The sequence below is a fragment of the Ostrea edulis genome, chromosome 4 (genome assembly GCF_947568905.1).
Source record: "Ostrea edulis chromosome 4, xbOstEdul1.1, whole genome shotgun sequence".
Lineage (NCBI taxonomy): Eukaryota > Metazoa > Mollusca > Bivalvia > Ostreida > Ostreidae > Ostrea > Ostrea edulis.
In genome coordinates, this window is record NC_079167.1 from 7099021 (window position 1) to 7124279 (window position 25259).

The following is a 25259-nucleotide window of genomic DNA, read 5'->3' on the forward strand; positions in this document are numbered from 1 at the left end:
AACCACCAGACAGTCAGAGTTTAACATTTATTTACATATCCAACTGAAAACTCATATTGATTACTAACATACATGCCTACATCAGAAGAACATACAATATGTACAAAACAACAAAAAATAAAATACAGTTTGGCGTTCTGGGGGCTTCTCATTCTTATAACTCCAATACTACATAACTATATGTACTCTACTCTACTCTACACTAACTCTAGTGAACTAGCCTTGGGCTGATCCCAGCAGGTCACGTACGACCATCTGGACTAAAACCACAACTAAGCAACTGGCTGATCCCAGTGAGCTACCCCGGGTTGATCCCAACGGGTCCAAAAGGAGTGATGAAGCTCCGGGCTGATCCCAAGGAGCTACCCGCGACTGAATCTAGCGGGTTAAAGAACACAAAAAACAAGCTCCGGGCTGATCCCAAGGAGCTGCCCGGGGTGATCCCAGCGGGCGAGAAAACAGACTGAAGCTCCGGGCTGATCCCAGGGAGCTGAATGAGCAAATCCCCATGCATGCAAAACTGAATGGAAATGAAGCTCCGGGCTGATCCCAGGGAGCTTACCCGGGGCTGATCCCAGCGGGTAACCAACAAACCCGAATACAAATCCAATGAAGCTCGAGCTGATCTGTGAGCTTAACCATGTATATACAGAGAAACATAGACGTGGCCGAGATTCCTGCCCGAATAACGTGTCAACCTAATATCTACAATATACCGCCTGCCAACATAATTCATATACAGGTTCTAATACAATACATGTACATATAAACAAATAATGTATGTAATAAGTAAATAATCCCTTGGGGGCAAAATTCCCCCAGGAATGAACAATCCCTTGGGGGCAAAATTCCCCCAGGAATGAACGCCATGAACAAAAGGAATGAGGAGCCCCAATAAGAGAAGAGAGCCGGGGAAGTTGATGGGGAAGGTGGGTGGGTAGCTGCTGTTACTTTCAGTCTCCTACAAGGCTATACAATGAACTTAATCAGCATCCCCCTCTAGGCATCAATGCTCCCGGCTACTCTAATCTGATTGGTCATCTAATTACACTGACCAATACCAAATCTAATTTTAGAATCGATATGATAAATAAAAACAAAGCAACATCAAATATCCTAATTAAACATAGTTAGCTAAGTACAGGAAAAGGAAACCAACGTTGTGTATAAATAATAATTTAATAAATCAAATTTCAATTTATACACAACCACCAGACAGTCAGAGTTTAACATTTATTTACATATCCAACTGAAAACTCATATTGATTACTAACATACATGCCTACATCAGAAGAACATACAATATGTACAAAACAACAAAAAATAAAATACAGTTTGGCGTTCTGGGGGCTTCTCATTCTTATAACTCCAATACTACATAACTATATGTACTCTACTCTACTCTACACTAACTCTAGTGAACTAGCCTTGGGCTGATCCCAGCAGGTCACGTACGACCATCTGGACTAAAACCACAACTAAGCAACTGGCTGATCCCAGTGAGCTACCCCGGGTTGATCCCAACGGGTCCAAAAGGAGTGATGAAGCTCCGGGCTGATCCCAAGGAGCTACCCGCGACTGAATCTAGCGGGTTAAAGAACACAAAAAACAAGCTCCGGGCTGATCCCAAGGAGCTGCCCGGGGTGATCCCAGCGGGCGAGAAAACAGACTGAAGCTCCGGGCTGATCCCAGGGAGCTGAATGAGCAAATCCCCATGCATGCAAAACTGAATGGAAATGAAGCTCCGGGCTGATCCCAGGGAGCTTACCCGGGGCTGATCCCAGCGGGTAACCAACAAACCCGAATACAAATCCAATGAAGCTCGAGCTGATCTGTGAGCTTAACCATGTATATACAGAGAAACATAGACGTGGCCGAGATTCCTGCCCGAATAACGTGTCAACCTAATATCTACAATATACCGCCTGCCAACATAATTCATATACAGGTTCTAATACAATACATGTACATATAAACAAATAATGTATGTAATAAGTAAATAATCCCTTGGGGGCAAAATTCCCCCAGGAATGAACGCCAAATGAACGAAAGGAATGAGTGAAGCCCCCAAGAACCGGTAGTCATGAAAAAAAAAAAAAAAAAAAAAAAAAAAAAAAAAAATTTTTAACATGTAATAATAATAGGCTCATGTACACAGTAGAAAAAAAAAAAAAAAAAAAAAAGAAACAACATATTACAAATATGACATTTGTACTTGTGCTTTTTGAACAGCCTCTACATCTGTTCTAATATATCTGTTGTAGCAGTCTGAAGACCAACGACCTAATTCTTTAATAACATGATCTTCAACACCAGCTGCAGCCGCTGCTGTAGCTGCACCTATCCTAAAAGAATGACCTGAAAATTTGTTATCATCATATCCAATCCGAAGGAGTATCTCTTTCAGTTGCAGAACAAAAGTGTCTCTTGGCATGGGTTTAAGGTTAAATTCATTGTCTACAAATAATGGCGATTTGCCAGTGTTTGAACTAAACAGAGATTTGCGAGCATCTAAATATGATATCATGGTGTACACCGGTTTAAAGTGGTCATTTTCAAAAATAACAATTTCAACACCTTTTGAAAATGGATCTGTTTTGGAGGTTCTTAATTTCAAAACAAAAGCACTTCCTCCTGGTTTAATATGTACATCTGAGATTTGTAAAAATTGTTCTACATTCTGAGATTTGCATGTGATTTCACCACATCTCAAAAAACCAAAAAATGCACATGAATACATACATTTTAACATGAGATCTACAAAAGGAGAAAAAACTCCCTGGTCTAAAACATTCCATATTTGTGCTAAAATTCTTGTAGTAATAGGAAAACGCTTGTGATGGACATTTGACTGTAATCTTTTAACACCTCTTAACACATAATGCAACTGATCGCATCCTTTCAAGACATCGCCCAATCCAGACTTAATATAGTGAAACCTAATGCCAGCAAGATATAATTTAATGGTGTCATGTTTCAATTTCAGCACCGATTTACAATGTGTCACAAAATAAACAAGGTCTGATTCTTGTATGAGAGGTAACCCATGCTTGGAGAACTTAGCACCATTCATAATCATAAAGTTCTGAAAACACTGTAAGGCTGAAGAATATGTCTTGCGAGTTGACTGGTTCAGTGAAGCTTCCCAAAGTCCCTGCAACTCCTGATCTAGTCTGTCATCATCACCGAATGATGCACGCAAGGCACTGGAAAGGGGTTGGCTTGGGGAGCTAAGGTTCGGAATCTCTGCATCTGGAAACGAGAGAGAGAGTCAGCAATACAGTTTTTTGTACCTTCAATATGCTTAGCATGAATGATATAATGGTTGCTAGCCGCGTGAAAAGTCAAAGTTCTCATAAGTTTCATTATGCTTTTAATTTTCGAACGTCCCTTGCATATAATATCTACGGTTGCTCTGTTATCACAATGAAACAAAATGCGCTTCCTTTTCCATTTATCGCCCCACAGAAGACATGCCATCACTATGGGGTAGAGTTCAAAGAAGGCCATTGATGTCTTCTCTTGCAAAATTTCTTTGGGAAAATATCCTTGAAACCAGTCATTCTGGTAAAATCCACCAAAGGAAGATGGGGTGGCATCCGTGAAAAGTTGAATATCTGCTGCATTCACAATGTCATCATTGATGAAAAAAGAAACGCCATTCCATGAACGAAGGAATTTAGCCCACATAGTGAGATCTGCTCGGCACATACTGTCTAACTGAATATGGTAATGTAATGGTTCTACAGTTGTGGATAGAGCGATAAGGTGTGAAATAAAAGATCGTCCTGGTAGGATTACTCTACATGCAAAGTTTAAGTGTCCAAGTAAACTAAGTAATTCCCTTTTTGTACAGGATTTGCGGTGCAGGAACGATTCCACTATTTCTGAGATGCGATCAATCTTGTCCTTAGGTAACCTTGCTATCATGTTGAAAGAATCCAAGTAGATACCCAAGTATTCCAATTCCGTATTTGGGCCTTCAGTCTTTTTAACCGACAGTGGAATCCCCAAGTCTTTGAAAAGGCTAAGCAGCTTTAGCTTAATTTCGGTAGCATTCGAGTCTGGAGGAACGACTACTAGGAAATCATCAAGTAGGTGTAGAATATTGGGCATTTGGTATTTGTGTGTAGCAATCCAGCACACTGCAAAGGACAAGCTATCAAAAATTTTGGGACTTGAACGACTTCCAAATACTAAACGTTTGTAAAAATAATATTGGTTTTCCCACTTAACACCATGAAAGGGCCACAATTGAAGGCAGATAGGCATTATTTTAAATGCATCTGTGATATCGGTTTTTATCAACATAGAATTCTTTCCACATTTTTTGATAAGCTGTATAGCATCGTCTATGGTCACATAGCTGAGAGAAAAGTCTTCTTTGTTGATCAAGTCATTCAAGCTAGGATTATCTAAGTCATTATGAGGCGCCGACATGTCCACGATGAGTCTCTTTTTCTTAGAATATTTACTAATTGCTATACCAATTGGATTTATACGGTAATGAGGAAAAGGAATATCTGTAAAGGGACCCAATAGGTAACCCTTGTCAACTTCCTGTTGTAGTAGTTCCGTTACACTGTTGGAATACTGAATCGCCGACTTGAGATTTTTACATTCAAAGTTATTGTTTGGAATATTTTTGAACCCCGTGTAAAAGCCACATCGTAATCCATTAATCAAATACTGTGTGAAATCCCTATCTGGGTGGTCTATCAGCAGATCTTGTAGTATATCTATCTGCACTGGTGTCGTTATTTCGAAGTCGAAATTTCCCTCTGTGGCTTCTGGTGAGTGGAGGCCCCAAAGAACTGGGGCCAACTGGAGTTTTTTGTGCTTGGACAGTTAAGTTTGGAATGGTCTTCTTTGCATTCCAAGCAAATATGAGCATTCCTGCATCTGGCTAGTTGACAACCCCGTTGTCCATTGAAATTGTTGCAGATTTCTCTACCTGCGTGGAAGTTTCTCTTGCGCCCGTACGAATCGTTGCTGTCAGTGGGTCTTCTGTTGGCATTCAATGGACAGAATCCAGTCAGATGTAGGGTGCTGTTGCAAGCAGCACATGACTGGGGCTTTGAGTTGGCAAATATGTTGCAAAACAATGTATTGTTACGAATTGACCAATCCACTAAAATGTTGTTGAATTTCAGCTGAGCCGCGGCCATAAGGCTAAAATGGCGGTGATATTCGTAAAAACCTTTCCCAGGATAACGGGTGGCCATGTCCACTAAGTCTCTCTCATACAAATCTAATTCCGATCTTCGGTGAGGGTAGGCCTCACACATAACGTTCTTATAAATGCCGAAAGCTTGAATGAATTCCCCAATGGTCAGGAAACGTTGCAGTCTCTGGTCAGACTTGCCCTCTGGTGACTCAATGGGAGTGAAGTAGGGAATAAGAAGAGTGGCTAGGTTCACGTCCTTACCTGACACTATCTGCTGTCTCAGTTGTGGCGATATAGTCTCTACCAATGGTAATGATTCAGAAGCGTAGCCATAGGTCGTCCTCACATTGTTGAGCTGACCAGGTGATCCAGCAGCAGCCGAGACTTGACGCGATTGGAAAGCAGAGAAAGCGGAAGCCAGATCATAACCACGGCTTTCATTCGTCGGAGAAATGGGCAAAGAGTCTGTGGATACGTGTACTGTAGACAGACCCGCCGAAGTTGGAGGTTCGTTGTTACCGGTGGTCACCCGTGTTGCATTTCTTGCCGTTTCTGTCCGGAGAAGCGGTCTCCCTGCAACGGCATTGTCCGACTGAATATTAGCCTGAGCGGTAAGAGAATTCACTCTAGTGTTTAACGACACCACACTTTGTTGCAGCGATTGAACCGTTGATGTCAACTTTGACACCAAGTCTACCAACACTCTCTGTTCGCCATTGTTGTTTACTCGTTGCGTTGCATTGTGGGATGTGTCATTGTGGGACTGCGTAGGTCTATTTATAGGATTCTCATTCTCTTCAATCAAACGTATCAACACGGATCGGCGAGCATTGGTGGGAAAGTTAATACCGCGGGAATTCAGAGTTTCTCTCAAACGTGCCGAAGTCCAATTAGCAGGTAGTTCAGGATTGTACGGTACCGATCGATTAGATCGCTTAGGTCCCATGGCGGGAAAATAATGCACCAGTCACACAAACAAATACAACTCCCAGAATCTTCTATATATGTGGAAAACACTACATGAAAACGTCTCCAAGATGAATAGTAAGTTCCAATATGATCATTGAAAGGAATCACGATATAGATAAATGTTGAAAAGGCAAAAATAATAGCTGCTGTTAGCTGCTGCCCTACAAGGCTATACAATGAACTTAATCAGCATCCCCCTCTAGGCATCAATGCTCCCGGCTACTCTAATCTGATTGGTCATCTAATTACACTGACCAATACCAAATCTAATTTTAGAATCGATATGATAAATAAAAACAAAGCAACATCAAATATCCTAATTAAACATAGTTAGCTAAGTACAGGAAAAGGAAACCAACGTTGTGTATAAATAATAATTTAATAAATCAAATTTCAATAAAATAATTCTGAATTGTCAATTCTCCACATCTAAAAAAAAACCATAAAAAGCTGTGACATACATTGCTTCTAATAAAACATTTGTGTGTTTGTCAAAAGCACCTCTTCTTAAAGCTAAACACATGCTTTCTAATATTGGATATGTGATTGGCAATCTTGTTTTTGATGTACAAGTTTCTGATTGAACTTTTCTAATGCCATTCAAAATCATACTTAATCGATCCATAGATTGACATTTTGATTCAAATGGGTTAGGTATTCCCTTTTCTATGTATGCAAATCTTATGCCACATAAAAACAATCTTATGGTGGAGTATTTTAGAGATAAACTGTTTTGACAATGTGCTACAAAGTAAATCAAAATATCCTGAGAAATTGGAGGAAAACTGTCATCAAATTGAACATTATATAGCGCTAAAAAATGTTTGTAGGCATTAAAACCTTGCTGATATACATGTCTTGTATTGGAAGTTATTGTGTTTTGCCACAGATTGTCTACTACTTGCTGAAGTTCCACATTACATCTTTCTGTATATAGATCTCTTAATTATATTATTGTATCAGTTCAGCCAAATTAAGTTGTGCATTCATGATTGAACTTAATAGTGCAAATGAACACAGGATCATGGTCTGTCAAGGCAGAGATCTTAGTGAATAATGCTTTCAAATCAAATGCGGAGTTGTTTTCTTCCGAAAATATATTAATTCTGCCCCCCAACCCTAAATTCTAACTTGGACTGCTTAGTCTTGAGATTGCAAAATTTGTAGGCCACTGTGGCTTCAAGCCAATAGGTTAAATAAATATTCCTGTATCAAAATATTTACAATATATACTAGTATATGAAAAAGTATCAGAACTATAATCATTTCATGTAAGGAAATTTTATATCCAGTACCTAACAAAGGCCAGGCATTGTAGATGTGGTACTCTTCTTTCAAGAATAGACCCCATCCTGCACATCAATCTCCCAACTGCAAATACTTGATCTGTGTCCTTGTGCATGATGTATTTATGCACTTCTATAGCATCAGCCTGTCCTAATGGCTTTTCTAACATTAAACAGAAAGAGTTTTGCTTTTTCACTTTTGTGCAAGCCTTACTGAACATGGTAAAACCATTTCTTGCCACTTTTGCAACCAAAGAAAAGTCCGTTTTGCTGTCACTATTCATAAGTTTTTGAAGTTTATCTTTGATGACCTGGTCTAATTCCATTTGTAAATCTTGAACCTTAATAACATTGCACTGATATGCTCTGGATCCTGTTCTTTTGTCTGATGAGTTCACCATTCTTTCCATGAATTTGTAAGCTTTGCTTTCCATGTTTCCAACAGCTTGCATATCATATACTTTCTTTGCAACTCTTTTCTGAGCCTGCAGAAACCAAAATACTTCCCTGCAAACATTGCCAGTTCCATGGATAGACTTCTTTATTTCACCATTAAATGATTCAAATGCAAAGCACGACCAACACCAAAGAGGCCCCCATAATTTAACAAAAGATGCAAGATGTGTAAGGTTATGCACATTAAGGCTCATTAGGTGGTTTCCATATAATGAAGACATATTTGAGCAGAAAGCATTAAGTAATGTCTCAGCTCTTAACAGATCTGATGAAGAAATTCTTTCACTCAGTAATGTATATACTGCCTCGACCAAACAGCTGAAATGCATAAGGTAAATGTCATGTAAATGTCCCTTCAAACATGGCAAGGCGAAAAACAGTAACCAGTTTCTAAGTTCTGAAGCCTTTCAGTGAGAGTAAGTGTTTGAGAGGATCCTTGGACGCCTATGTATAAAGTAGGGAGGCTTGATCTCCTTCAACATATTGTCCATTATTCTGATCTTTTCCCCAATGTACCAAGGTTCAGTTTTATTTTTACTATCAAACCACAATTGCAGAAGTTTTTTGCACACTCCTAGTAAAGCACCATGCATATAGTCAATAGTCACATTTGTTGTCATACAGAAATACGGCAAGTACATAAGAACATTTTCACCAAAAAAGCCTTCAACTCTTTGTCCAGAAATTCGGGCAGCTTTAGCACTATTCCTAGCATCTGATTCTGATCGCATCACAGGAGTTTTAATGTAAGGATATGATCTGCAGGTACCCTTTCCACTACTTACAACAACTCCTGGCTCTTTACAATATAAACACCCATTTACACCATTATGTTGAGTCATATTCAGTACATATGAACGTGCTTGCAGATCCATTGTAGCAACAACCAACATGGCTTTTGATGTTATTGTTTGTCCTTCCACTGTGAATGTGACTCCATAGTTATATAAAATAAGGAGATCAAGGACAAGGTGTCGTAAAAGCATGCACATTTTTGGTTTCCCCACGCCTTGCCAAATTCCCCAAAGAACCATATTTGTCCTCTGAAATCGTTCTTTGGGTGACAGTTCATTGATGAGGAGATAAACTGGCCATAATGACACAGATGAGCTGCTAAACAAGGGTATGCCATCTGTAAATAAAGTTAGAGTGATGTTTGAAGACATGTGGAGAAAACCTCCAGGATGTTGGAGTTTCTGGTAACCTAATCCACTCTTTATATCAGAAATGATATCACTTTGCAGATTATGTCCATTTGAATGTTTAATCAATTCCCAAATGCCAGGACATTCAAATATATCCTTTAACTGTTCTTCAAGTTTGCTGGTCACAAAGTATTTTTTGAATTCTGGATTTGTTTTTGATCCTTGGCATTCAGGTGTTTGACAGTTATCCTCATTCCCATTAAAGCCTTTTTTGCAACCATCACAATATAAATGATATTGAAGTTGATTTGGACCGAATCCACACTCATCTTTCAACTTTGCAACAGATGTTTCGCCTATATTTTCATCAGGAATATGAAGCTGAATAAAATCCAGGATATCTGACATTGCTGTTTGTGAGAGATTGTGCCTTGTGGCTAATGCACTAGCAGCTAACAGATGTTCAGATTTTGTGACTGAACTCTTATATAGATGCTGTTGAGGTGGAATGACATACAAAGGAGGGTCATTCGTTTTTGTTGAGTTATCCTCATTTTCAGCACGACCATCATCATGTTCATCAGAAGAATAGCTTCCATCCTCGCTTACAATATCAGTTCCAACACTCAAATCTGATGAAAAAGACATATCATCATCACTGTATGAGTTGTCAACATCTGTCGGCAAATTCTGTATTAATTCCTCTTCTTCTTGAACATTTTCACCTTGATCATCAACACATCCATGATCTAATTCTTGTGAGTTGCAAGGAATATGACCTTGCTCCATATCTTCTTCATTATTTGCAGTGTCACTGGAAAGAAAAGAATACATACATTTAAAAAAAATGCTAAAAGAAGTAAATTCTTTTAAGAACAATGATGAATAATTGGAAAATATCGGGGTTGCAAATAACCACTTGCAAATGCGAGTATTATTTCACTTGTGGGCAACCAAATTATGAAAATCCTCTTGCCCACATGGCAAGTAAAAGTTTACCCTAACTTTTCCGGAATCTGCTTACAGTTTGATTAGACTTTTAAATGCACTTTTGTTTTCACTGAAAAATGCAAAGATTATTTCTCGGACTATTAAAGAAAACGATCATAAAATTTTCCTTTGAAATGGGCATTGCTATTTGCAATTGTGGGCCTCAAAATATTTAAGTGGGCTAGAAATGTCTGCAAAGTTGGGGGCCCACATGGCCCCTCAACTTTTGACTGTCATTTGCAACCCTGGACCCAGTTGCACAAAGGTTTGTTAACTTTAAACTAACAGTTAACTTGTCATTAACTCTTACATTAATATTATAGTCATAACTAGACGTTAACTGTCAGTTAAACTTAACTAACTTTTGAGCAACTGGGTCCTGAAGAGGCAATATACATAGTGGTCAGAATGTGTGTTAATTAAGATTTGTAATGGTAAAAATAAATACCTGAACTTCCTTTTCTTCCAGAAATAAGTACTCCTGGGCACCGATTCTGATGAGTCAAATTCATACTTTTTGTATGTACGTTGAACCTTGCTTACACCTAAAATAAATTTTCAAAGTTTAATTATTACTTTAATTAAGTTACAAGTTGATGTGATAAAATATTTCTTAAGGAATAAGTGACAGCAGAAGAAACAAAGTACATACTGGCTGTGGGGGGTATAGACCTAGTTCAAATTCAGCTGCAACGTTCACTTCCTTATTTACTTACCAAGATTACTAGCAAGGTTCTTATGATAACACTGAATATGGGTTATGAGTGTTTGCTTGCGACTTAATTTTTTCTGACAATTTTCGTCTGGGCACTGCCATTCCTTTCCACTTAATTGGAATTTTGAAATATCCATTTCATTAATCCTTTAATCTGAAAGGAAGAAAAAAGTGAAAGTGAAAGTCCAAAGAAATCTGAATCATATTGAAAGTAGCTTTGTAAATAAAGTAAAACCTGTAGTTCAATATAAATCATAATAATTGATGACAATGATGCTGAAGATTTCGATACTATTTATCAGTTTATGTAATTGTAACCTGTCACGATCTAATTGGGTCCAATCAATTAACTATAAGTCTGAATTTTCTCTGACGTGAAAAAAATATCAAACAGACCCAATTCGCATGCCATTTCCATTTTCGGTGCCAGATTTCAGCACAAAATCTTAAAATTCAGTTACCTATGCAAATGAATGAGTCCATGTTGATATATGATTAACTTTTTGACTGAAACGTGATTTCAATTTCAAAATTTCAAAATCTGAATGCTCCTGTCCCACCAATATGCACATCTACAAATGGCAATGAAGCATTGTCTAAAGTTTCAAGTCTATCTGATAAGCCATATAGGAGGAAAGGCATTCACAAAGTTTTTGTGACAGACAGACGGATGAATAGACAGAAAGTACAAAAACAATATGTCTCCCCCTGAAAGAGGGGAGACATAATTAGCACCAATACATGTATTCCATATTATTCTTCACAATCTCTTAATAATATACAATCTTACCTGCTTATAAAGCCAGTTAAATCTGCCATTCTCCCAAAGAACTGCCAGGTACGAAGGTAATGCAAATATGTGATGGGAATCATTTGCATTATTCATCCTCATCAGCAAAGCCAAAAATGCATTGATTACCTGCAAGGAAAGAAGAAGATGGTAACTGATGAGAACATTGAAAAGAACATATTCTGGTTGCATTCTTCACAAAAATACTAACATTTTCTCAAATTTCATGGATGGATCTGAAAATTTCAGGCACAAAGGTTCACATAGTGCCTGACACTTCAACAAAGTTAAAAAAAAAAATCAATTGATTACCCTCACAGATATAGTCTGGAAAGAAATGTCCACAGATGGACAGACCATCTGAAAGACAAGATGAATCCAATGCAACCCAAAAACTTTAGGGGGTGTACAAAAAAATTAATACGTCTTGTACACCTACACTAAGTAATGAACACTTCTGCAAAGTTTCAATGTGAATTCCAACCCCCATTTTTGTTCCTAATGCTTTACTATCAATGTGCTTTAGCCTGTGCAATCAGACACCTGTCACTTCTCACATACAAAATTTGTCTCCCAGAGTATGTCCAATTAGATAGGTTTCACAATTTATAAAATACCTTATCATTCAGCCAGTTGTTGTTCAATAACGAATAAAAGTCCTTTCTATAAAGGACCTCCCCACAAACATGGTATCGGGTGTCCTGCTTGATTTTGGGAGAACATGGTGGGAAGCCTTGATTATTGGTAACAATGAGAATTGATCTGAAAAAATAAAATGATCAATCCGTACATGTTTTACTATAGTATTAGATTTTTTAAAAATAAGTGCCATCTAGTGAGAAGTACATTGGCAGGAGAGACTCTGGCAATGGCAGATGCAATCGACAATGCAATATTTCTTGCAGTACGTGTTTCCTATTTTTGCTGGAATTGACGCATGTTTGAAAGAGTGTACCACTTGTCCATCTCCAAATCTAAATGGTCTGTGGCTCTCATGAGTATCAACTGAGTCTCTATTTACACCACTCATATACTGATCAAACCATTTTTCCCCACAAACTGTACGTGTGCATGCTGTATCGATAACTGCTGACCCTTTTGATTCAATGACACTAAAGACCTTTATTTGGTGTGGGTAGGTCTTTAGTAAGTAAAGTCAAATTACAATTGTCCATAGTATCACTATCATCTTCTACAATTTTTGCTGACGTTGTTTTATCTGGACAGTTTTTAGCCCAATTAAAAACGCTCTGACATATTGCGCACTTTGTCCTCTTTCCAAATTTATTGAGTGGATTCGTTCCTCTTTGAGCATTCTCAAACTTTTGTGTGGGTGGAAATCTTTTATGCTGGGTAAGAAAGGCTTTTTCTTCTTTAACTGTTATGCCTGAAAATCCACTTGTCACTCCTGCACTTGCACTTTCTCCAAAAATACGCTGTAGTGCAGACTTCATTGATGCATACTTTACATCTGGTGATGCTGTCAATGCCGACTGTTTTTCACTCGATGAAAGTCCAGCATTGTCTAAAATTTTGAATGCTAAAACTGCTTCCGGAAGTGTCATTTCATACTTCTTTGATTTGTTATATCTTTTATCAGATTCAACAATGAAATCAGTCATTGACATATCTTCCGTTCTACTAAATGTGTCGAAGTTCTTATAGGCTTCATAAGCTTTGTCTTTGTCATCCCTGAGAAAACTTTATCAAGCTGTTCAATCAAAGTTGCCATCCCGGTATCCTTTGCCATATCGGCGGCGGCAATGTCCATTGCCGTTTCTCTTGCATTTCCCACTAATGTCAGTGACACTGCTAACGCTTGTTTTTCGGGTTTTAGGTCCGTAACAAGTTGCCAAACTTTTACTTTGTTTTTCCAAGTTTCGTAGGTCATACATTTTGGATTGAATGCCGGTGGATTTTTGTAGTTACTCGCCATTTTTAACTACGCTCTGCTACCATGAAAAGCTTAAATACTTTGACTTACAGTTTCTGCTGTATAATCCCTCGTATGAAGCACTACGTTCGTTTGATCACATGTGAATTCTTCCCAACGTTGGGCGCGCCATTTTCCTCCAGAAAAGCCCTCTCCTGCGCGGGAGATTATTCTCGTATATCACAAAATAGTTTTCACTTCCTGTTTACATTGACAACGTACTGTACTTATGTTCATGTTAACATCTAGTTACAGTATCATCTGATCATTGAGATTTTCTTACCATTGGTTAACTCTTTGCTTCTGAATGGAGGTCTCTATAATATAGAAACATCTTAAATTTGCAGATATTGAATTACATTTGAATAAGATCATGAGTAAAGATCCTAAGTACTCCATTCTGTACATACTTTCATGTAAATATTACACGAACGCAGGCACCCACCCACCCACACACACACCTTAGACATTGGTATAGAATGGAAAACAGTTCAAGCTGAAAATCGACTTGTTGGACATATTGTTGATGGGGAATCTTCCCTTTGAGCATCACTTCATCTTCACCTTTCATTTCATGAATCTGTATTGTAAAGTCAATGAAACAAAGGAACGAAAACCATCCGTTTCCCCATTAAACTCAAATTCATTATGTCCTTTCAGCAACTGGAAATAGAATTCCTAGTCTGAATGGTTTTCAAACCTAGATCACTGTTAGAAATATGTTTATTCATACCCTAATCATGAACTATTGGTAATTACCTCTTGTTCTTTCTTTCTTTTTTGTGGTCTTTCACACTCTGTGTCCTACATGATAGGAACAAGGATTAAATGAAATCATTTTGTGTAAAAGAAACATTCTCAATACATAAGACTACACATTGGTAATTACCTCTTGTTCTTCCCTTCTTTCTGGTGGTCTTTGTTGTGTATGAATCTATACAAACACGTCTGTTCACTGTGGCTACATTTTATTAACTGACAATACAAGAGTTTCACAGAGTATCAAATATCAAGTTCTGGAGAGTCAGCGCTTTTAATAGGTTACCCATTAGTGACTGTCAGAATCAATTACTATCCTAACATTGTTTTATTTATGTTGGAGATGCAGGTGTGAACTTTGGAATATAGAACTTTAAAATAATACATATATGACAATTCCTCCCTTCTATTTTATGAACATAAAACATTTGTAATATTCAAAAGAAAACAAAACTATTCTACTTAATTGATAATTAAAGTTCATCAGATTATGTTAATGTTACAATGTTTATGTACAAAGTCAACACTCTTCAATGAGTCTTTTGGTTTGTTTTCGCACACGCATCGGATAATGTTTATTTAACGGTTGTTCGGACGTCACGTTTTCTGTGTGTGTACTGGCCGGAGACTCGCTGCATGGCGTGTTTTCTGTGTGTGTACTGGCCGGAGACTCGCTGCATGGCGTGTTTTCTATGTGTGTACTGGCCGGAGACTCGCTGCATGGCGTGTTTTCTATGTGTGTACTGGCCGGAGACTCGCTGCATGGCGTGTTTGAGTCAGAAGTTACAGACTCTTGTTGTTCACATATTTCTGCCATAGGGTCATTTAAAGAACACTGTTCATCAGGTTTCGGTTTTGAATCGCGCATTTGATCGAAGTGTCTTTTCCACACACTTCCTTGTTCTGTGGTGACTTCATAAGATAACGGTCCTAATTTTGATCTAATCTGTCCGTTAATCCATTTATCCTTATTTCGATAATCCCGTACAATCACATGATCATTTTCTTTGAACTCTCTTTCCTCCATGGCGTTTTTCATGGTTTTATCTGCCACGATTTTCCTGGTATCGGGTCGTATCAAATCTAGGCATGTCCGTAGATTTCTTCCGTGAAATAATTTTACTGGTGTCTCATTGGTGACACTATGAGGTGTGTTCCTATACAGCAATAAGAAGTTCGCAATCTTTTTGTTGAGCGACATTTCGTTGTTTTTCATAGAGTTCATGCTTCGTTTGAAAGTTTACACAAATCTTTCGGCCAATCCATTAGTTGCTGGTTGATATGGAGCGGATTTGAAATGTTTAATTCCATTTTTCTTTTTAAAATCATCAAATTCACGTGACATGAACTGTGGTCTGTTGTCTGAGACGATCTGCTCTGGAATTCCATTCCTTGCGAAAACTGTACGAAGAATTTCAATAGTTTTAAAAGATGTAATTTTATTCATTGTGAAAACTTCAGGCCATTTAGAGTGCGCATCAACCATGATTAGAAAATTCTTATTTAAAAATGGTCCTGCAAAATCAATATGTATCCTCTGCCAGGGTGCTGAAGGCCATTCCCAGGGATGTACTGGTGCTTTGCTTGGATTGTTTTGAATTTTAGCACATCCACTGCAAGATTTAGTGATGTTTTCAATTTCTTTATCAATTCCAGCCCATGTCAAAGTGGAAGGCAGTTTCTAAGCAGTTATTAAACCTTCCCAGTTTTACTTCAGTAGCAGTATTTTAGCAGTTCCTTAGCCTTCCATAGTCTTTTAGCCAGTCAGAAGACTCTCAAAAACTCCTTATGAATAAGAGCAGTTTTAAGCAGTTTTTTTAGCCTTCCCAGTTTTTGGCCAGTTTCTTAGCAGTTATTTTGGCCGAAAAATGTAAATGAGATGACAGAAACTGCTTGAAACTGTCAAAAACTGCCTAGGCAATTCCATATAAGGGCACGCCTTATGAATATTCAAAGCATGCTAAATGGCTTAAAACTGCTAAATTTCTGACTGATAAATATAAATTTACAATAATAATGCAAGATTAAATGATTCAAGGAAATGCAGGTGCCCTACTGTACATAATGAAAATACAACTAAAATTGATTAGACAAGTATAAAGTTATTACATGCAAAATGTTGTCAATAAATGCAACTATCAATGTTTCCTTGTAAAGTGATATATGATGTGCACTTAATTTTGCATTTTCAGTTTTACATGTACACAACTTATTGTGCTCTGAAATTTGATCTCCTCGTAGCACGCCTACACAAGAAAACCCCTGTACTTTTAGTAATCTTAATAATGCATTTATAAGTTCGCCTTTGGCATTCCAATCCTCACTGTCCTTCCTTGGTGTCGCTAGGGAGATGACAATGTTGGTGTCTGGGAACTTTTCCATGGTTTTGTCAATTAGTTACATCATCTTTTTAATACATCCATCTACAGTGCAGCTAATACATAAATACACCTAAACTACATGTGAATACACTACAGCGTCTCTCTGACCATGCACTCTGAGAGTTTTCAATAATATAAATTGTTAATAAATAAACTGTAAATCAATGTCTACTTAAATTAAATGTTGAATATTAATTCTTATCAATGTGTCAATGTTAAGCTGACAGAACATTAAATATGTTAAACTATATTAATTAAAAGTATTGTACATACCTTGAATATGTCTGTACATTTCAATTTCCAAACCACTTATCAAAGCAAACTTAGTTTTTGTTCACATTGAAAATCCAGGGAATGAAAGATAGAAACATGAGTTAAAAGAACAATTACATCCACTCAGCACAATATCCAGAACTACACATCACTCCATCACAATGCTTCTACAGGTACATCTTTACAACATTGGATTTGTTTGTACTCTCTGTACTTTTCTGTTAAGTACTTTTTACACCTTTTTTACAGGGACAGTCAAAAATAAGTGAGAGTATTAAAAACAAGAGGTCCATAGGCCACACTGCTCACCTGAGCTGGACTGGAATCATAAAAAAAAACTGGATTTAGGAAGAAATTTCAATAGCTTTCAAGATATTTGACAACTCCCAAGAAAACTAGGTGAAGATCCTCTGAGACCTATCCACTATGAACTCTTGAGCTTGTCTTGTCACAAAGCACAAGAAAATATATGGAGAACTCAATACTTTTCAAAATATTTGACTACTTCTGAAAGGGCGGGTCAGGAATAATCCTTTGGGTCAATCCACAATGTACCATTGAATTTGTTTTGCCATAAGGAACAAGAAGATTTTTTAAAACAATCATCCTATTTTCATTTTTTCCTAATTACCTCCCCTTGGAAGAGGGCGTGGACCTTCATTTGAACAAATTTGAATCTCCTTCATGCAATGATGCTTTGTGCCAATTTTAGTTGAAGTTGGCCATGTGGTACTTGAGAAGAAGTTGAAAATATGAAAAGTTTACAAAAATGAATACAGCAACAACAACGCAAATGGACAACTAACAACTTTTGATCAGAAAAGCTAACTTGAGATTTAGAGATCTAATTTAAGCTGCCATGAACAACTGCAGTTTCTTAGTAAAGGGTTAATACTTCAAATTACCACGGAGATGCATATTTATCTTTAGATCAGCAAAGGGTTATATTGAAGGATTATGTTTAGAAATGATTTAAACCAGTAATATTTCAATTTTTGTTCAACAACTCTCAGTTATTTTTGACTAACCCTTGTACACTTTAATGAGGGATGTTTATTTCGTCTTTTTCGTGCATTTGTGATTTTGTTTGTCACTGCAGTGTTGAACTGGCCTGGATTAGGTTCTTCCCATTTGTTTTTAACAGCATTGAAGAACTACACCATATAACAGTTCATAGTTTATTCCACATCATACATGCACACATGCACACTTTGGCGCCTACACTCTTAAACTAACTTCCCATCCCCGGATGTACAAAGAGCCGTAACTCTATACTATACTCTTAAGCAATGATTAACCAAATACATATATGTCCCTTTACATTATCATTCATAATAATACACTACAAGCATAGTATCTGATATAACCTGAAAAGTAAACAAATTAATATAATACTACAGTAACACCAAAAGAGAAGGGAAGAAAAAGGTGAGGATGGATATAATCAAAAGTACCAATAGTATTGAAAAGCATCAAGTAGGGATTATTTTTTGGGGGGGGGGGGGGGGGGAATTTACTAGGTTTGATATTTGAATGATAGGAGTTTGAATTTTCTTAGATTTCTATAGTCTTTAAACCAAAAGATCTGGTTAAGCATAATCAATAAACAAAGAACATGTTACCTTAGACCCTGAGAAAGATGGCGCTTAACCAGAAACACGATAGTGAAAGTGGAAATACATGTGGTGACAGTAAGCACTGAGCTTAGATGCTGAACAACTTACCTCCTATCAATTGAAGTTATGTCTAGATTACTATAAATCTGTAGCAATTCTTTGCAAATCAACAGTGCAAAATTTGTTTGTGACTTATTCCAGTACAAGCATCCATCAGTGTGGTCATTAATATTTGTTACTTCATATAGGTAATGTTCCTAATTTCACAAAAAAACCTTGCACATATGACTCAGAGTTGGTTTACAAGACATTCTTACTGATTTCTTACCTATAACAGCATCTAGTTTGGTACTATCCAAAGGCAGCATATTTGAATCGCTTCTTCTCAAACCAAGACCACATGATCCTGCCATTTCTATGGAGCGCCAAATTAACATAAACTCAAATAATTGAAGATATCTTCAATTATTTGAAGATATCATCAATTCATTTGATGCGCGCAACAATTGAATTAAAGATCTCTTCAAATAATTAATGATATCTTTAATTCTGAATTATTGCGCGCATTAATTGAATTGATGAGAGCATTAATTCTTCAGCTGATTTGATGTGCACTTTAATTGAATTAATGATCTCTTCAAATAAATTAATGATATCAACAATTGAATTGATGCGCGCTACAATTTTGTATTCTATTTATCTTACATTCATAATTATTTCTTAAGTTTATATGTATTCTACTTCTTTTAATCTGTGTTTATTTTACTAATATCTGTCTGTATGTATGTTATATGCAGGACCATATTGAAAACTAGCGTTATCGCTAAATATGTAATCCTGGATAAATAAAGGCCTTATTATTATTATTATTATTATTACAATTCAATTGAAGAGAGCAATAATTGATATAATGCGCGCATTAAATCAATTGATGAGAGCATTAATTGAATTGATGTGCGCATTAATTCATTTGATGAGAGCAATAATTGATTTAATGCACGCATTAATTCAATTATTGCTCTCTTCAATTGAATTAATGATATCTTTAATTCATTTGAAGAGAGCAATAATTCTTTTAGAGAGAGCAACTATATAATTAAAGATATCTTCAATTCAACATATCCACAATTGAATTAATGATATCTTTAATTGAATTGTTGCTCTCTTTTAAAGAATTGATGTGCGCATTAATTCCTTATACAAAAGCATTGTAAATGATTTAAAGATATCTTCAATTGAATTAAAGAGATCATCAAATTATTTATACCGAGCTCTAAATCAATTATTGCGAGCAATATTTCTACGAAATTGATGCTCTCATCAAATGAATTGAAGAGAACAATAATTGAATTAATGAGCGCATCAAATCTATTATTGCTCTCATTAATTGAATTAATGCGAGCATCAATTGAATTGAAGAGAGCAATAATTGAATTAATGCGTGCATTAAATCAATTATTGCTCTCATTAATTCAATTGATGCACACATTAACTCAATTGATGAGAGCAATAATTGAATTGAAGCGTGCATTAATTCATTTGATGAGAGCAATAATTGATTTAATGCGTGCATTAATTCAATTAAAGAGAGCAATAATTGAATTGATGATATCTTCAAATAATTGAAGATATCTTCAATTATTTGAGTTTATGTTAATTTGGCGCTCCATACATTTCCTCGTCAGTAAACACACAGGACTTTTAGTCGTCTTCTTTTTGGCTTGGAATTTGTTGTTTCCTTTGATGGTTTCTTACTACAAATTTTCTTTTTTTTTGTCTGTATCACCCTTTGTCTTTTTATTTTTCATGGGATTGGCCTGCTCTTCATCATCAGTTGATGTTTTTAAACAAGTAGATGCATGTGGCCTGGTAACTCCACGGTCCTCCTCTAATTCTAACAAAGCTTTATCCAATTTTCCATGAGCATCTCGTTTCTGGGATCCACTGGATTTGCAGTCTTTAATAATGTCGTCCAGGGATACACCATCATTAAGCTGCTTCTGACATTTCTTAGCTAAATCTGCTGCTTTCTTCTTGACTGAAAATGTAAAATTTAATTTGCAATGTAAAATCTGAAAGAAATTGTATTGCATTACAGATCTATTGTTCAATGTATGTCACATGTCCTGACAATTGTCATAATTTGAACTCGTTATTTAAGCATCCAAATTGTCATGTGACCAACCAAAGTTAAACATGTTGCCTGGACAAAGAAAATCACACCAGCAGCCAATACCCCTGCCTCTGGGATTATCATTTGAATAAACCTGAACTTCACAACATGAACATACTTGTAGGCTTGTAGTTCTTGAGGAGAAGATAGCATTAGATTTTCTCTCCATATCTTCCTGTAAAAATGAACACCTATTCTATCCCAATATTGGTCTAGGGTAGTATGTTTCCTTGTTGCTTCACGTCCCATCGAGAATCTTTCACTTATATTGAAATGTCCCCAACTTTCTTTAAGTACATGTAAGTTAAATATAGGGCAAAAGGAATTTACTTGTTGGCCAAAATTTTATCAGCTGATGACAAAGCCATTTCAAACTCCCCACTCTGTTCTTTCCTCCAGTCAGGACGAGATTGGTAGTCAGCAACTTTCAAGTCTTTAACCTCAGCTCTTCTTCTCTTGTTGAAGAGTATAAGTCTGGATATTGTTAATTTTGCCAACATCACCTAGTCACATGCCATCTATGTTGTCTTCAGCAAGATAGATGTTTGTTGCATCTTCAAGATTATATAGTCACGAAATGTTTTCAGATCCTCCGTCAGTGGAATTGCTTGCACTCTCTTTCTATTCAGTGTATTTTTTCTCTTTGTACATACAGCATTGACTCTATAGTTCCACTCGGATTCAAACAGTTTTTGGAAATCACTAGCCGCCTGGTTTCTCTTTTCATTATTGGATCCTAAGTGCTTCTCCTGTCTTAATCTGTATAATATGTCCAATGATGTTACCCATGAAACTTTCAAGTGAAGCAGTAGGACTTTCTAAATATCAATAGACATGGATTTAGCTGCAGAAACAACCAAGTCAAAATGCTGTGGGGACACAAGTGTATCTAAGTTGATTATTGCAGTCAAATTTAATTTCTTACATTCAATAATCAGATATCCCAATTTCCTACAACACTGTGAAATTCTGTGGATATCACCAATATTCTGACCTTTACTTCCTAGAGACTCGACACGCAGTGCTGCATACTTCTTTATTATGGAATATTTCATTACCACATTCTTAACCTCGTCATTTCTCATTCTTTCCAGCATTTTCACTACTAATTGATCTTCATCCATTAATGCACTGTATAATAGGCTATGTCCCCTCCTCACAGCATTATTGGAAAAACAGAGCTATACCCTTACTATTTTCACTAAGTGCATGGTTATTTATAAATGTGCACGATATTCACTATTTGTTTATCTTCTCTAAACTTTTCACAAATACAAAAAATGTAATATAAATCCATTTATCCAAGGCCATATGCTTGCTATATATAAACAAACACCATCCATTACGCCACTGCATAAATTATATAAATAAACTAAAGTTTACCACTAACAAATATAATCATTATAGAGAAAACTAATTGTCCAGATATTTTATTACCACAAAAATGCATTATCATCCATTTTCCATGGTCAATAACAAACTAATCAATACCACATTTGAAATGTCTGCATCACTCAACATTGGAAATACAATCAGAGTGATCTCCCTTTGCTTCATTGAAACTTTTAATCTTTATCTACATTTTGAAAAAAAATAAATATGGACAGTCAGCATGATAATAACAATAGTGTTATTCATGATTTTCATGTACTATACCAAATTAGTAGTCAGAATTTGACCCACAATGCACTTACCTCCCGGTTGTGCACCATGGGTCAAACCCCGACTACTATTTTGGCATAGTATGCAAATTATAACACTATTTATATAGATATATGCTGGTTAAATTTTCAAAAACAGACCAAAATTGTCAGACACTTCACACAGGACTATTCATTTTTTAATCTATAGAAACACTCTAAATGTCGATTCTTTAATTTCAAGTCAGAAATAGTGCAGATTTCTTAGTGAATTCACATTAGTCTTTGGTTAGTGCATGTATAAAATGAAAGAAAACGGATGGGTCTGAGACTAAACAATGTTTAAAATTTGACAGGGCAAAATCTTACGTGAAGAATTCTTGCACATGGATTATAAGGTAAGTATATGAGAGTAAACTATCCAGACTGACTTTAAATCTTTATTCTACTGATATATTGAGGGTAAGTATTCCAAAAGAATTCAGTTATTAGACCTGAATTTATCAATGTCTAACAGATGCATATACTAGTAGCTTACATAAAGTTTCTGTGATAAATATAGATATGTATAATGTAGGTCATATTTTAGGTGTCCAAGATCTTACAGTTAATTGTCTGAATATTTTTGCTATTGTATGTCCATGCTTAGAATAAAATTTTGCACTTGTTTTATTGAAAAAGGGTGTATTGGTCACATACATAATCATACTGGTGTATGTCCCTTTGGGTGAAGAATTATTTTGTAATTAGCATCTCTCTATTGCATTTTAATTTGTGGTTTCATTATTTTATATGCTGAGCATCAAATTTCAAGGATTCAGAAAAAAAAATAAGGGATGTGTAATCTTATTGCTAAAAAAAATAACTTACGCTCTCTCCATAGGAGCAAAATTTACCACTTTAAATCATACACATCCACTAAAAGAACAGAAATTGATACACAGCAAACAATAATGAAACCACTGTTTTGTCTGGTTCACCATTTACAATGATAGTCTTATTGTATTTACTTGTATTTAGCATTGATCTCTCTCTCTCTTAATGTTGAATGTTCATGAATAAAGTATTGAAAATAAATCTGATATTGGAGTTTGTATTTATAACAAGAGTATGGAAAACGGTACCTGATACACCTGTCACAAGCTTATGCCTTATAGCCGGTTTTTTCCGTGGGACAATAAATTTGGCTTATTTCAGTGGTTAGATAGCTTTCCGCCAAAATTTCACTTGCCAGATATGCACCCAATTGCAACTTGTATTTGCAAGAGATAAAATTCCTTCTCTGCCAAAATTTATTCCACTAAATTATTAGCATACCTTTGGTCCAGCAAATCGCCAAATTTTAGACCCATGGGGAAAAAACGGGATATGGTATAGGCCATGAGTTGTAAAACTTTACTGAAGGTCTTTCTTTCTTTTGCATCGTATGAATAAAAAGTCCTAGCTTAAAAACTGTGACAGAAGGTATATAAACATACCAAAAGTTCTGCGTGTAAAATATTTGACCAAGTTTAAAAGCCTGTAAATAGTTTAAACATCAAAGAAAATTAAAACATGTTGAGAATCAAAGTCCTTTCACTATGCACATTTACAAAGGCCCTACCTTCAAAACTGTGAGAGGGGTTAAAAGGACAAACCATGCCCTTTATTAGCCGAGTTGCAACGAAGTTGAACTCGGCTATTGGTTTGGTGATGCAGGCGGTTGGGCGTCAACAATTGGTTTCTGGATGATAACTCGAAAAGTTTACAATCTAATCAAATGAAACTTTGATATATTGTTGGGTACCAGGTAAGGAAGACCCCTATTGATTTTGGAGAAAAATTGTCAAAGGTCAAGGTCACAGTGACCGAAAATAAAATGAAAATTTCAGAAAAATTTGGTTTCCGGATGATAACTCAGAAAGTTTAAATCTGAATCAAATGAAACTTTGATATATTGTTGGGTACCAGGTAAGGAAGACCCCTATTGATTTTGGAGAACAAAGGTCAAGGTCACCGTGACCGAAAATAGATTTAAAATTCCAAAAAAAATTAGTTTCCGGAGAATAACTTGAATTTTTTTAATTTGAATCAAATGAAACTTGGTTATATTGTTGGATACCAGCAAAGCAAGGCCCCTATTGATTTTGGAGAACAAAGGTCAAGGTCACAGTGACCAAAAATAGATTGAAAACTTCAGACAAATATGGTTTCTGGACAGTAACTTGAAAAGTTTAAAACTGAAATTAGTTCTTCACAATTATAAATATGCCACATCATTCCTGACTTTACAATGTACCCCATGCAACTCGGCTTATGCACCCCTGGGTGCATATATTGATTTTTTTATTTTTAATATAATATTTCCTCAAAACAGACTATGTTCAACAACCTGTAATTTTCTCAAAATTTGAAGAAAATCAAAATCCTACTTAGTGCCACATACACATCTTCCATACTCGTACAACTACTCTGTAAAATATGATCCTCACTAGAAAATTGTGGGAGGAAAGACGGACAAATCATGTACTATCTATGTAACATTTCCTCAAAATTGAGCAAGTTCAACAATGTGTTATTTTCTCAAAAATTGAAGGAAATCAAATCCGTGCCACATGCATACCTCAAATACCCATACAAACACTCTGTAAAATAAGATGGTTAATTCCCACTTGAAAACTGTGAAGGAATTAGAAAAAATCAAGTACTCTCTATGTAGTGTGTCTAATTAAAATTAGATGTTAGATCCGCTCACATACTCGCCACACAAACTTAGCGAGTATGTGAGCGGATCTAACATCTAATTTTAATTAGATTGCAAAACTGGCAAAGTTCAACAACCTGTAATTTTCTCAAAAATTGAAGGAAATCAAATCTGTGCCACATGCACATCTTCAATATCCATACAAACACTCTGTAAAACAAGATGATCCTTGCTTGAAAATTGCGGGAAGAGTTTGCCAGACAAATTATGTACCCTCCATTTA

At 36.2% G+C, this 25259-nt stretch overlaps 3 protein-coding genes across 3 annotated transcripts; all 3 read right to left on the bottom strand.

Annotated features, from left to right (window-relative positions):
• Positions 1-13: 13 nt before the first annotated feature.
• On the bottom strand, positions 14-6533 carry LOC125651333 (uncharacterized). Its single transcript, XM_056161785.1, has one exon. It carries the CDS (start codon positions 6111-6113, stop codon positions 4758-4760), a length of 1356 nt encoding a protein of 451 aa, XP_056017760.1. The 5' UTR covers positions 6114-6533; the 3' UTR covers positions 14-4757.
• A 1429-nt stretch (positions 6534-7962) lies between these two features.
• On the bottom strand, positions 7963-15208 carry LOC130053960 (uncharacterized). The gene is made up of 9 exons (XM_056161782.1): positions 14341-15208; positions 14211-14255; positions 13735-13768; positions 12136-12280; positions 11831-11878; positions 11519-11647; positions 10730-10882; positions 10462-10558; positions 7963-9837 (listed from the first exon to the last, which is right to left on the bottom strand). The coding sequence occupies exons 7-9, from the start codon at positions 10863-10865 to the stop codon at positions 8286-8288; spliced, it is 1785 nt and encodes a 594-aa protein (XP_056017757.1). The 5' UTR covers positions 10866-10882; positions 11519-11647; positions 11831-11878; positions 12136-12280; positions 13735-13768; positions 14211-14255; positions 14341-15208; the 3' UTR covers positions 7963-8285.
• On the bottom strand, positions 14731-15411 carry LOC130053717 (uncharacterized protein K02A2.6-like). Its single transcript, XM_056161124.1, has one exon. It carries the CDS (start codon positions 15409-15411, stop codon positions 14731-14733), a length of 681 nt encoding a protein of 226 aa, XP_056017099.1.
• Between the last annotated feature and the right edge of the window lie 9848 nt (positions 15412-25259).

Coding starts and splice junctions, on each gene's coding strand:
- LOC125651333 (XM_056161785.1), bottom strand. CDS start 6,113: ATGGGACCTAAGCGATCTAATCGATCGGTACCGTACAATCCTGAACTA.
- LOC130053717 (XM_056161124.1), bottom strand. CDS start 15,411: ATGTCGCTCAACAAAAAGATTGCGAACTTCTTATTGCTGTATAGGAAC.
- LOC130053960 (XM_056161782.1), bottom strand. CDS start 10,865: ATGGATATTTCAAAATTCCAATTAAGTGGAAAGGAATGGCAGTGCCCA. Junction 10,559..10,729: donor GAACCTTGCTAGTAATCTTG/GTAAGTAAATAA, acceptor AATTTATTTTAG/GTGTAAGCAAGGTTCAACGT. Junction 9,838..10,461: donor TGGAAGAAAAGGAAGTTCAG/GTATTTATTTTT, acceptor TTTTCTTTCCAG/TGACACTGCAAATAATGAAG.